The sequence below is a fragment of the Pelobates fuscus genome, chromosome 7 (genome assembly GCF_036172605.1).
Source record: "Pelobates fuscus isolate aPelFus1 chromosome 7, aPelFus1.pri, whole genome shotgun sequence".
NCBI lineage: Eukaryota > Metazoa > Chordata > Amphibia > Anura > Pelobatidae > Pelobates > Pelobates fuscus.
In genome coordinates this window covers 57,013,924-57,028,621 of record NC_086323.1, presented here as the reverse complement: position 1 = coordinate 57,028,621, position 14,698 = coordinate 57,013,924, and the positions used below count along the sequence as shown (strand labels likewise).

The 14,698-nt window shown below is 42.7% G+C and overlaps 1 protein-coding gene across 1 annotated transcript in view; it reads right to left on the bottom strand.

The window, feature by feature from the left end:
* Positions 1 to 374: 374 nt before the first annotated feature.
* ACBD6 (acyl-CoA binding domain containing 6) overlaps positions 375 to 14,698 on the bottom strand; it is a 53,573-nt gene continuing 39,249 nt past the window's right edge. The window contains exons 7-8 of the mRNA XM_063428311.1: positions 11,139 to 11,169; positions 375 to 755 (exon numbers count right to left, since the gene is read on the bottom strand). Coding sequence (XP_063284381.1) covers positions 565 to 755; positions 11,139 to 11,169 — 222 coding nt within the window. The 3' untranslated portion in view covers positions 375 to 564. The remainder of the gene's footprint in view (positions 756 to 11,138; positions 11,170 to 14,698) is intronic.

Here is a 14,698-nt window from a genome sequence, read left to right as displayed (position 1 = left end):
TCAGTGTCACATTCTAAAAATGTAATGTAAAAACACATGTATTCAACTCAAACCAGTGTCAAAGTCTCCTCCATTACAAAGGCAATGGCAGTACTCCTGCAGTAAACAACTTAGAGTTGGCAGATGCCTGTGACCTGATAAATACACGAGGCCTGACCCTACAAATGTGGAACCACTAGGCCAATTTTGAGTCCCAACCGAGGGGTTAAGAAGCAATGCTGTAGAAGGAACTGGCACATGCAATTTTCAGCCTTTCATGCTGCACAATTACCTGTGTCAGTGAAATTCAAGAGAAGGAAATACATTTCTCTTCATTTGCACAAAACTTAAAATAAAATAACCGCAATTCTCAGTTTAAAATAAGACAACCAGAATTTTTGCCAGTTCGTATTTTATGCTCCGAAAACGAGCAAGCTAAAACCAAAACAAAAAAAAGCACTCGACTTCTTCATATGTTCTTACATACAGAGTTACAAAAGGAGGCAATCAAGAATGAAAGAAAACAAAAACGAAAGTCCTAGAAAATGACTAGATGAGGCCTCAGGTGAATTTGCAGGATGAGATTTATTTTGGGATTTCTGAAAGGCTGGGGGGCTTGTCGTGTTCGCCGTAGGAGGAGTGCTGTAGCAGCATATTAGAGATTTCTTTGCTGTCTGTTGCCTCGTGTGGCTGAAAACCATCGTTGTCAACGAGAGAAGGGTCAGCACCATGGTCAAGGAGAAGATCGACTATATCCGGGAACTCACAGGCAGAGGCTGCAGTGGAGAGAGATTTATTAGAGCATGCAACATCCCATAGACAGAAGTCATGTTAATGCTGTGAGAATCTTAAATAAATCATTCTACAATGAAACCAGCGGTTTGTTTTTTCTTGAGTTTCTAAGCATAAAAAAAGTAGTCATTTTAGTTATACGTAAACAATTTCTATTTGGATAGTGTGCAATAGAACAATGCCATGATTAATTAATAGAATTCCCCATTACACTACAAAGGAATAAATAACCCGTTTTACCATTTGTTGACTGTATCCCCACTAAGTCATTGATGGAGAAGCTGTACACGTCTGCTATTTGTGCAGTCTCTCTCATGATGCTGGCTGAGTATCATGGGAAATGTAGTCTATATCTAAAATGACAAGGTTAGCCATCACTGCCCAAATCGGGCCCAAACCAAGTCGCTTTTGAGCTACTTCTATTAGGTGTTAAAAGGCTTCAATCTCAGAGACACATCTACTTATGGAGGGTTGTTTGTGCTGAACTAGGCTGCCCTTAATTTAAAAACAAAAAACAATTACAAACTGGCGTGTAAATTTCTGGATTTAAAGGGACACTATAGTCACCAGAACAACTATAGCTTAATGTAATTGTTCTGGTGAGTATAATCATTGCCTACAGGCATTTTCATGCAAACACTGCCTTTTCAGAGAAAATATCATAGTATAGTAGGCAGCACTGCCGTTCAGCGTCTCTACTCTCTGCATGAAGACGCATAATTTTGCTCCTAGAGATACATTGATTCAATGCATCTCTATAAGGAAGTACTGATTGGCCAAAACAGAGTTTGACCTGCCCCATGCCGATTTCAGCTGGGATTGGATAAAAATTGATGTCACCAAGGAGGCGGATCGTGGGGCGGGGCCAGCATTGGCAGACCTATACAGCGCTGGAAATAAAGTGAGTTTTCACCTTTTCTAAGGTAGCTAAGCCACCAAAATGGTGGATTAAACACTATAGGGTAGGACATACATGTTTGTGTTCCTGACCCTATAGTGTTCCTTTAAGTAAACTAAAGGACAGGATCACAACTTTTAAATGTGAAATTTCTAGGACAGCAGTGGCGAGACCAGCACACGGCAGGACAGTGGCGTACACACGATCCATGGGGCACTGGTGTGAAAACTGATCCTGGTCGCAGGGGTCTGCAGTGCGGCCGGGCCCGTGCGAAAACGGATCCCGGTCGCAGGGCTCTGCAGGGCGGCCGGGCCCCCTGGAGTGACGGGCCCGGCCCAGCTGCGACCCGACACACACATACAGACACATACATACCAACACACACAGAGACACACACACACAGAGACATATATACAGACACAAACACACAGAGACACATATATATCGTAAAGCACTACGGAATCTGTTGGCGCTATATAAATGCCAATAATAATAATAATAATAATAATAACAACATACAGACACAAACACACACACAGACAAACATATACAAAATATTTTAGTCACCCTCCTGTTTCCTACCTTTTAGATGCAGGAGGGTGACTTCCGTGGGGTCCAGTGGTGGCTCAGCCTGATGGGAGTCAGAGTTCCCACTCTGACTCCCGCGCGGCTCCTGTTGTAAGCTGGGAGGAGTGACGCGCTACCCCTCTTATGTTACTTAGTGCCCCCACCCGTCGCTCATGGGTGGGATGCAATAGGTTCCCTTCCCCCTTGATACTTAGGGCCCCCACCTGTCGCTCATATGTGGGGGGCCGGGGGGGGGAGACAATAGGTCCATCCTTGATACTTAGGGCCCCCACCTGTCGCTCATATGTGGGGGCCGGGGGGAGACAATAGGTCCCCCCTTGTTACTTAGGGCCCCCACCTGTCATTCATGGTGACAGCACGGCCTCGAGTGGGGGGACACTATGTACTCCTCTTCGCTCATTAGTTCAACAGGAGTGTTTTTTTTTTCTTACAAAGACATACCCCTACTCGCGATATAGCAAGTAGGGGCAGAATTTACGAATACTAAGTAATCTTTACTTAGTATTAGTAAATTTGGCTGATACCGTGGGAATTAGGGAGCTATCTACTAAGCAGCAGCCACAGTAGTTTTCTAATGAAATTTCAAACCGAACTAGAAGTACCAAATGTGCCCCTAACATGAATGAACAAACTGTTCTCGTTCTGTTAGGACGAAAATCAGTAGTTTCGCCAGTGTTCTGTCTATATGGCAGGACGTTTGGCAATAGAAAAGAGGCATTGCGAGATCACGGAGGAAATTGTGGGAAATTGCTCTAGCCAGAGGAAATGGAGCACACTTTGCTACTCCGCTGGTCAGGCGTAGGACAAATACATAAGACAAAATAGTTCCTACTTTGTCTTATGTTTTAAAGAAAACTAGAGCAGACAGGAAGAAATGAAGAACAGATCCTGAGAGAGGAAGAGGAAGCGAATAGGGAAAGGTAAGTTCGGCGTGTCGCTTTAAAGGATTTCATTTACAGTGGAAAATGTTTCCACTTTATTTTTCTGAATTTCCATTTTACATTGCTATGCTTCCATGAAAGGATTAACGTGTGTTTTTGATCAAATCATTTAGGGTACAACTTGAATTCCACTTATTAAATTCCATAAACTGCTCATGAGAAATTTGTTGCTTTAGCTATCCTCGCCGGTTTCATCAGAACTGCTATATATAGACACACCAGCACCGCCTGGGATTTAACTCATAGCAGATGACATCTTTAAAAGGCTCCTCAAACATTACTTCAAATATTTTTTTGGAAGGTAATTATGTTTTATCTAAGAAAGGCTACCACTTCAAAACCAAGATTACATTTCTTTTTAAAAAGTGATGACATGAGGGATGCATTTTCTCCAGCCTCCTCCTGCAACAGATGGGGACAATTCTGATCTCAACCCCTCTCACAATACAAAAATAAAACAAAACATCTAGAGACAGCCAATTTCCACTGGGAAATGTTGAGAGCCATTTACAGCCCTCTCTCAGGGCAACTCATGAATGGAGGAGGCAACCAAGAGGGAGGGAAACTGATGGGCGACCTTGGATGGTCTTGAGAGGAAAAGACGGATTTACAGACATTTTACACGGAGTCTGACCTCTGATATTACCCGTAGCTGTCAGGTGGCTGATAACTCATGTGAGAAGAGCAGCAAACAGCACAGAATAAAAATATATACTTGGGGGCAGGCAGATGCTGAGTGGGAGTACTTTAAGCAGACAGATCATAGTATGTGAAGATTGGGTCACGGTGTTAACGGTGTGTATAAAACACCAATGATCTGTGTCTGAAGCCCTGCTACAAATCTGAAAATTAAACTCATGCCCATTTTTTCAACACCTCTTTCAGTGCAACAAACCACATATTTCAGATTGACCAATAGAAACTCCCTCAATAGTAACAACCCAATCTTTCCACCATGGCCCCTGCAATGTGGCATATTACTGATTATACCGGGCTTGGTGTTGAATGAGAACTATTAGTGTACAATCCTGGCAAATTCAAAGAACGGGACACAAAATTTGTTTAGCACTTTGCAACTCATATACCTCTAGGAACATTTCAGCAAGACAAACGTTTCATATCCGTCCAAACAAAATGAGCCCAAAAATATACCGGTAATAAATAAATAAATAAATAAATAAATATACATATATATGGCGGTCATTCCCGCCAATGGAGCAACTAAATGACCTCTATTTGTCTAAATATACATAAGGATTAAGGAGAGAGCACAGGTAACTTTTTCTTTTCTTTGGTTTCTACTATATATTGGGGCTGATGTGTACTGTAGTCATTGCTGCCGGCCCAGTAGTGATGGGAGTGAGCGCATGACTTATCTTTTTGTATTTGTATTTACTTTGTATCACACAGCCTTGTTACAATGCTGCCGCCCATCCCATGTGTTCCCTATTAAGGGTTAATAAGTATATAAAACATACCCATCTCTGTCTCATTAGAGATATCTTTGACAGAAGCTTAAGGAAAGAGGGTGAAAGGTCAGTGTTGAACCTGCTTTAGGGTCAGTTTAGGACCCGTTTTAGTGGGGTGTGCCTTGATGTTGGCAGGCGGGCATTCCCTCCAATGGCCATTGGAGCAACTAAATGATCTCCATTAGTGATGTCCCGAACGGTTCACCGGCGAATAGTTCCCGGCGAACATAGCTTGTTCGCGTTCGCCACGGATGGCGAACATATGCGATGTTCGGTCCGTCCCCTATTCGTCATCATTGAGTAAACTTTGACCCTGTACCCCACAGTCAGCAGACACATTCCAGCCAATCAGTAGCAGACCCTCTCACCTCCTAGACAGCATACAATTTAGATTAATTCTGAAGCTGCATTCTTTTTTTTTTGGTGTGTGTTTATTATACATTATCCCCCATAGCCAGTAACCTGTATTTATTATACATTATCCCCCCATAGCCACTAACCTGTGTTTATTATACATTATCCTCCCATAGCCAGTAACCCGTGTTTATTATACATTTTCCTCCCATAGCCAGTAACCCGTGTTTATTATATATTATCCTCCCATAGCCAGTAACCTGTGTTTATTATACATTATCCTCCCATAGCCAGTAACCTTTGTTTATTATACATTATCCTCCCATAGCCAGTAACCTGTGTTTATTATACATTATCCCCCCCCCCCCATAGCCAGTAACCTGTGCTTATTATACATTATCTCCCCCACAACCATTAACCTGTGTTTATTATACATTATCCTCCCATAGCCAGTAACCTGTGTTTATTATACATTATCCTCCCATAGCCAGTAACCTGTGTTTATTATACATTATCCTCCCATAGCCAGTAACCTGTGTTTATTATACATTATCCTCCCCATAGCCAGTAACCTGTGTTTATTATACATTATCCCCCACATAGCCAGTAACCTGTGTTTATTATACATTATCCCTCCCATAGCCAGTAACCTGTGTTTATTATACATTATCCCCCCATAGCCAGTGACCTGTGCTTATTATACATTATCCTCCCATAGCCAGTAACCTGTGTTTATTATACATTATCCCCCCCATAGCCAGTAACCTTATCGTTGGACCTAGGCAGCATGATGTCTTAGGCCGGCCCAGAGAGTGAGTGAGTGAATAATATAATATATATGTTCAGAAACATATTAGTAATATATGTAAATCGGGTTCATGCAAAGAGGGTATTAAAGAAAAACACACTTATTGCATCAAATTTACAAAGCCAAACTTTTAAAAGCTTTCCTCATTTCTTTCTCGGGATGAGGAATATATCGGTTGTAGACTGAGGATTTCCATCTGCCCAATCTTTTAATAATATGCACTGGAGTGTCAGTGTTGAAGGAGACCGAAGCTGCCCCTATTCTAAATGAAAGACCCGAGACATGGATACAACCCAATCTTAGGAGTAGTGTTCTGATGTAGAAGATGAATTTAGCCGTAGTCAGAGGGATTCAGTGAGAGTAGTGGTGAAATGTGTGTGGCATGACTGAGTGTGGGTAAGTAAGAGTCAAGTATTTTAACTGGGCACTAGTTCTAGGTGGGATAAAGTGGTATAGCGGATGGATGAGTAGTTTGGTTCGTTTTAGAGGTTTGTAGAGAAATATATAGTGATCATGATTTTTAGTGATATCCAATATTTTTAAGGTGGTCTCAAACAAACATAAGATGCTATGTAAAATTTGTGGGAATATCGAATAGTCGTGTACAGTAAATCAGAGAGGGCTCAGAATATCGAACCATCGATCGGTAACCTGGATGAAGTAGGGGGTCTGTTTTATTAAATACGCGGTATATGCTTTTAATGGGATAGGACGTTAAGCAAGGTGTGTGATTGGGATAAGTGGTTGTGGCTGTATTTACCTTATCCTGGGACCGACCTGTCTCCTAAGCTTGAGCCGCGCGTGGCTGGATCACTCCTGCCTCCACACGAGCCGCATGCGGCTTGATATCCTCTTCTGACTTAGCCGCGTGCACTGACCGCAGTGATCAGTCACGTGGCCCGCCTGGCACTACGAGCACGGTTCGAGTCACGAGCTTGCTCTTAAAGGGGCAGTGGGAGCAAAAAGTTGATTCAGGCTCCCATTGGCCCACGTCATTCCAGCACCCCCAAACACAAACGTTTTGGGGGCGTAGGCATGACGTGGGCCAATCAAATATTAAAGGATATTTAAACTTCCCTAGCCCTATCCACTTTGTCCTATCGTGGTTTCTGTGTCAGTACCCTTTAGTGCGTTCCTTGACCTATTTTGTTTATTTTGGTATTGACCATGGCTTTGTTCTTGACTCTGAATTTATCTTTAACCCTTTCCTGTCTTGTTTGCCCGTGTGACTGATTACCATCTACCCGACTCTGGCTTGTTCTCGTTTTCGTAGTCTCTCTGTTACCATGACCTCGTCTCGTTTCTGATTACGCTTTATCTCTGTCTGACGTTTAGTCTGGCCATTCTAAGTCCAGGTAATAAGTTATATCCTAGTCTTGTCCCTTGCTATCCTAAAATCTGCGTGTTGGGGTATTACATTATGACATTATGATAGGACCATGGGCCCTGCAGGTATAGGACAGCAAATGGCCTCCTATGAGGCAATATTTTAAGAACAGGATCCCCGTATGGACCAGATTGCCCAGGCCCATCAGACACTTTTGTCCAGAAATGCTTATTTGGCCCCTGAGACACTGGTATGCGTACCATCTCAACCCGTACCTCCCATTCCAGAGGCATCTATCCTGACTAGAGATGTCCCGAATAGTTCGCCGGCAAATATTTCCCGGCGAACATAGCTTGTTCGCGTTTGCCACGGATGGCGAACATATGCGATGTTCGGTCCGCCCCCTATTCGTCATCATTGAGTAAACTTTGACCCTGTACCTCACAGTCAGCAGACACATTCCAGCCAATCAGCAGCAGACCCTCCCTCCCAGACCCTCCCACCTCCTGGACAGCATCCATTTTAGATTAATTCGGAAGCTGCACTTTTTTTTTTATTATTATTATTATTATTATTATTTTTATTTCATTTTTTTTTAGACAGAAGTGTGTTATATTTGAGCATGCTAGGCTGAACGTGCATATATCATGGCTAGTTGCACTGAGGCTATGAGTATATAGCAGTACATTGTTGTGAAAGATGGCTGTCATGTTTAGGGTGTAGCTTGCACGTTATCAACTGTGTATTTATATCAGCAGCTCCACCACTAGTTATAAATCAAGTGTGAGTCGCCCCATGAGATGAGACTTGTGAATAACATAATACATGAACGGTTAAGGTAAAGGCATGTAAGGAACTACGACAATAAACTCTTTAGGAGGTGAAATAATGACATGTTTAAACGCTTGCTACTTTACGATTAGTTAATGTGCAGAGAGCAGTTCATGTGATCAAAGGCATGGTGTGGAGGATCGGCTATAGTGGGACATGCTTCGCAGGCTGTTTACTGCTTGTGCTCATCCGATCCCTTCTGGGCGCCAGGTGCAGATCCTGGGAGTCCCTGATACCTGGAACAACAACGGCAAGTCTCTGGCTGAGTGCCGGGTTCGCGGCTTGAGGTGGTGGAAGCTTGTTTTGTCTGGTGGTCGGATATGTCCCGGTGGTGCTTCACGGCCCGGTGCGGGATTGTGGTGGCGAGTGCTTGACGTGGGGCAGGCTCTGCATTTCTGTTTGTGCCTCCGGTCCCGTCTTCGACGCCTTTTGCGTTGGTGGATTTTAATGGGGACTGCTTCGCTTAGCTGTGGTGGAGCTTGTTGGGGCTTCCTGCTTGTTATTTGCTTCAAAAATTGATTAAAGAGTCTGTCCGGCTTAGACTCAATATCCTGCCATGCTTTGCTGGTACCAGGAGGACACGCGGCTGCCGCCATATTGGGAGAGTTGCAGATGAGTATGTCAGCCTGGGCGGCTGTGCTCTGTTCGTCCATTAGCTCCAGACAGCCTCTCAGAGGTGGACCGGGATAACCCCCACCGGTCCGAGGGGGGGGGGGGGGGAGGGGTAACGGAGCTCCTGCCGGGAAGTAGCTTCTACTGGGCATCCCAGGATCAGGAGATCGGCCGCCTCTCCCGCCGGTGAGCACCAGGCCACACTTGCCACGCGGAGGTAAGTAAGACTCTGTCGAGTTGCTGACCGCTATTAAGCATGTCGGGTCGGTCAGGTAGGAGCAACATTGCTGGGTCATCCCCTTCTGGGGTGAAATTCGCTTGTTGATAGCTGCTTAAAGTGAGATATTTAGGGAGCTCGCACGAAGTGCGTCTTTCCTCCATGACAGCTAGGCCCTGCCCCCCGGAAGCTGCATTCTTAGTGAGAGGAGGGACAGTGTAGCTGCTGCTGATTTAATAGGGAAATCGATAGCCAGGCTAGTGTATTCAGTGTCCACTACAGTCCTGAAGGACTCATCTGATCTCTGCTGTAAGGACAGCACCCCAAAAAGCCCTTTTTAGGGCTAGAACATCAGTCTGCTTTTTTTTTGTGTGTCAGGCTCACAGCGTATACTGTGCCCACTTGCCCAGTGCCACCACTCATATCTGGTGTCACAATAGCTTGCATTTAAAAAAAACTAAAACTTTTTTGACTGTAATATAATAGCAGTCAGTTTCCTTCACACGTGTGCATTTCAGGGCCTGCCAGGGCACAGTGTCACACCAGTGCAACTCATATCTGGTGTAACAGTAGTGTACATTAAAAAAAAAAAAAATACAGGGGGCTTGTTGTCACCTTTCGGGGACCCTTGGTGTTGTACGTGGCTGGGTGGAGGAAGAGACCTTCAATTACATCAGTGAGGACAAGGAACGGGACATGGCTAGCTTTGTATCCAACCTTGTGCAAATGGGGAATTTGCGGTTGTGCAAATGGACTGTTTGCGGTGCGTTAAACGGGGAGTTTGGTCTGTCACTGTGAAGCGGGCGTAACCCTTACACTACCTGATCGATACAACATCATACCTGATGTTTTTAAAGCACGTTATTCCAAAAAAATTAGGAATGTTAGGCGATTTATGCCCTTTATGGATTAAAACCAGACTCTGCATCAACTATGTAATTTTCCATGGGAGTTTTGCCATGGATCCCCCTCCGGCATGCCACAGTCCAGGTGTAAGTCCCCTGAAAACAACTTTTCCATCAATATTGTGGCCAGAAAGAGTCCCTGTGGGTTGTAAAATTTGCCTGCCCATTTAAGTGAATGGCGGTTCGCCCGTTCGCGAACATTTGCGGAAGTTCGCGAACGGAAAATTTTATGTTCGCGACATCACTAATCTCCATTTGTTTAAATATACATAGGGATTAAGGAGAGAGCGCAGGTAACTTTTTCTTTTCCTTGATTTTTACTATATATTGGGGCTGATGTGTACAGTAGTCATTGCTGCTGGCCCAGTAGTGATGGAAGTGAGCGCAGGACTTATCTTTTTGTGTGTATATATATATTATATATATATTTCACACTTTTTGCATATATATATATATATATTTCACACTTTTTGCTACTCAAAGCACAACAGAAGGCTATACTTCCCAAAATTCATCACTGCTAATGCCTGCTCATCTACCCTTATTAGCCACCAAATCTCCCACAGACACCATGGTCCCTTTCCTCAACAGTCAAGATCCTTCCACGATGCACTCTCAGAACACCTCGTCTGCAGCCACAATTTCTCCCACTTAGACCCCTCCCTTCACTCAGTCACTTATACAACTCCCTTAATATCTAACAAACCATCATCTACAGCAATGTCCCATCCCTCTCAATATAGAATAGATGATTGCACCCTCAGCATGTATGCCCTTATTCCTTCAACAGCCCAAATCCTCAAGCTATACTTCCTCAGCCGTGCCCTCTACCACAATATCCAACCTATCCCCTCAGTCTCAATGACACCCCCTTCAAAATCCAATGTGCTTCTAGCAACTATCTCACATTGTCACCTGATGCCTCCTAGTGGCATCCTCCTTCAGATAACTGCCGCATGCCTCCATGCCCCAGTTATACTCACTAATGTACCATGTTCCCTTCTCACACCACAACTACAGTATAGTAAACTAAAAAAACTAAACAAAAAACATCCCTGAACAGCCACAATGCATTACATAATATTCAAGTCCTCTCCCCCAATAGCTGCCGTAATCCCACTATACCAACAATGCCCCCCCCCCCCCCCCCCCAGTCTGGAATAAATGCCATCCCATTTCACTTGCAAATGGTTGATGGAATTGTTAAGGCAATTCGATATTAAGGCTTCTTGGTTAAACGAAGGATTAAAACAAGGGATAACTGTTAAATTATGGATATTTGAAGGGGTACCTGGGTAAAATAGAGCAATGTTTAGAAGATGAAGGGGAAAAAGTTTGAGAAACATTGAACTGAAAATACTGCCATTCAATTCATTATAGATCTCACACTGCACTAGTGGAAGGATGCTTTACTTACCATAATGCAGAGGTGTCTGTCCTTCAGAATCCTAGAAGAGAAAAAAATCCAACAACACTGATCAGCCACATTGTAAAGGTCAATCAAGAAAAACTAAAACATATTTCTCCTTAAGAACATTTTTTTTTATTTTTTTTATATGGTTTATTTTTTTTTGTTAACATGTTTTGGAAAGAGTAGAGGCAATTCCAGTGAAACTATTTTGTACGGGGAAAGGCAAATGTCATTCCATTACACAAGCTTAGTGACAAAACTTTTTACATTTATTATTTTCGATTAAAATATTTACCAGGAAAGATACATTGAGATTTCTCGCATTTTCAAGTATGTCCTTGTGAAGTAAAATGTGAATTTAGTATAATCTAGAGTTTACGAACTAGCTACCCCTATTAAAGGGACGCTCCAGACCCCTAAAGCACAAGAAGTGTAGATTGCAATATAAGTTGTCAATTACAGTCAGGGAAAAAAAAGAAAGTACACCTTTTTTTTTTTTAATTCTACGGTTTTACATATCAGGAGGTACTCTGTCCCTCATCAGCAGGGCTTAAAATGATTAACACATGAAATAATACACTGTCATGATTTATTTAGCAAAAGTAAAGACAAAATGGAGAAGCCATGTTTGAGAAACTAAGTACACCTTTACTGCTTCCAAAGAATTAAGAAGCCAAGTAGCAGACAGGTTCTGCTAATCAAATGCCTTTGATGAATTGATCATCAGCAAGTGTGACCACCTCTTTAAAAGCTGAAGTTTTAGCAGTTTGCTGGTGTGGAGGAGTCAGGTGTGTGTTAACACAATGCAAAGGAGAAAAGACCTCAGCAATGATCTTAGAAAAACGATTGTTGCTGCCCTTCAAACCAGGAAGGATTATGAGACCATTTCCAAACAATGTAAAGTCCATAATTCTACAATGAGAAAGATTATTCAAAAGTTGAAAACATTAAAGACAGATGACAGTCTTCCCAGCAGTGGACGTCCCAGCAAATTCACTTAAAAAGGTCAGACCGTGTAATGCTCAGAGAAATTTATAAAATAAACCAAAAAATACGAGTTACATTTTAGATCTAGAGGCCTCGGGTAGCATGTTAAATGTTAAAGTTCATGACAGCACAAACGAAAAAGACTGAACAAGTACAGTTTGAGAGGTTGCCAGGAGAAAGCGTCTTATTTCTAAAAAGAACATGGCTGCACGACTTAGGTTTGTAAAGTTGCATGTGAACAAACCCCAAGACTTCTGCAACAATGTTCTTTGGACAGACAAGACCAAAGTGGAGAGGTCTGGCCATAATACACAGCATCATGTTTGGAGAAAATCTACAACAGAATGGCTGAAAAAGAAAGAATCAAGGTGTTGCAATGGCAGAGTCCAGACCTAAACCCAGTTGAAATGCTGTGGCAGGACCTTAAGACAGCTGTGCATAAACCAATGCCAGCAAACCTCAATGAATTGAACCAATGTTGTAAAGAAGAGTGGGCCAAGATCCCTCCACAACGATGTGTGAGACTGATAAAGTTATATAAAAAATTATCACTTCAAGTTATTGCTGCTAAAGGTTGTTCTACAAGCTGTTGAATCATAAGTTGTACTTGGTTTTTCCAACACGTCTTCTCCATTTTTGCTTAATAAATCATGACACGGTGTAATATGCCATGTGTTGTTCATCTGAGGTTGTATTTGCCTAATTTTAAGAACTGCTAAGGAACAGATGACAGTTATGTCCTGATATGTAAAACCATAGAATTCAGAGAGGAGAGAGAGAGAAGAGAGAGAAGAGAGAGAGAGGGGGGGGGGGGGGGGAAGAGAGTGTGTGCGCCTTGTTACAGCCCCCATGGCTGTCAGTCAAGCAACTGGCCTATTACTTCCTGGTTGCCTTGCAAAGGCTTCTCATTGAGTTGCATTGTGAAATCTGTAATTGGTCAGCTACAAAAAAGAGGAGAGTGTGCAAAGGCTTCAGACAGGAGACAAGATATACACCCAATGGGGGAAATAAAAAGCAAGGGAGGGAGCAGAATTTCCCTTTAATGGAGATCTCCTAAAGCTTCATAGGAGTTGCAGTACAACAACGATTGTGTGTTGGCTATTCCTAGCACAATCCAAGAATTCTTAATGCATGTTGGGGCCCTGGGGGGTGGGGCACATGTTTGGACGTAGCTCTGTGACACATCACTAGTTCAAGCTGCGAGAAAAGGCAGATTTTTCCACTTTATAAATCCTGCCTTAATTACGACACCAGTCACATTCTGTTATTGGCCGACAGGTTAAGAGAGAAGTAATTAAATACTGGTACACCCATCTGTATCTATGATTTCCCAGCCAAATGCAGATATCAAGAGCATGAACAGGAATCATTTCAAGAGTGCAATCTCATGTAGTTTATTTAAAAAGGGAATGGAAATGTGTTTCATAAAGGCATATATTTCAAATTTCATCAGGATTTTAGTCCACTATCTATGGGACACGTATATTACTTTATGGAAACCTGTCCAACTAAGCAAGTCTCATTATCTGAAATTACCATGACAACACAAATATATCATCCTTTTGATAAAATAAATCATTCCACTACATCTGTAAAAATATATAAAATGGAAAATAAAAATAACAATGTTCCATCATAAAACAGAAAATAAAAACCAAAATCTGTTAATTTATAACAAAGCAGATGATTTGGAGATTTCCAGTCAGCTGTAGTCACAGCTTCGTTATTTTAGCCTGAATTTTGCAGTTATGTATTTAATTCACATCTATTTACTGTTTAGTAAATAAACCCTCATGTATTAGCAGCAAAGCTTAGGAATTGGAGAAGTTCTCAGCCGAGTACTGGCCACCACTTTAGTTCATAGTGAAAACTAAACTGACAGCGATCTTAAGAGGTTGGGTCCCAGGAGGCTAGATGCAGAGGGTAATGAATACAAGAGATACACAAATCTGCAGAGAGTGCTTCTGTGCACCACCTGACACAGCAAGCGACAAGGGGACAGATGATTGGGATGGGAGGAGAGGCTCGTGTGAGCCCCCACACAGGTTTAGCATCTGAGGCCTGCCACACGCTACTGATTAGATTAACATCTTAACTACCAACAGATGAATAGCGTGGGCCTGATGGGATCACTGAAGGTAACAAATGTCTTGCACGGTCTCTGGAATTATCCCCTTGTTGCCATGGATATGGCCCATGAATTCCACTCCATATTGTCACAAAAATAGTCGTTACATGAAGAATAATGGTACAGAGAAACATGACAGCAAACACAAATTCATTCTTACTTAAGCTTAAAGGGTTACTCAAAGCACCACAACCATTACAGCCCGCTGTAGTAGTTATGATGTCAGGAGTTCCCTGGCGCCGTTCCCCGGCAATGGGGCATTTTCCAACAGTTTGTCCTATTACCTAGTTCAGGTTCCTATCCTCCCGGGTGAGATGCACCTAAATCCTGCCATTGTGATCTTAAAGGGTTATTGCAAATATAATGACCATTTCACTGATTCGAATTAAAAGAAGCAATTTCCCTCCGGGTGTCGTGGAGATCATACTGTGTGAGAGGATCTGGGTGAGCA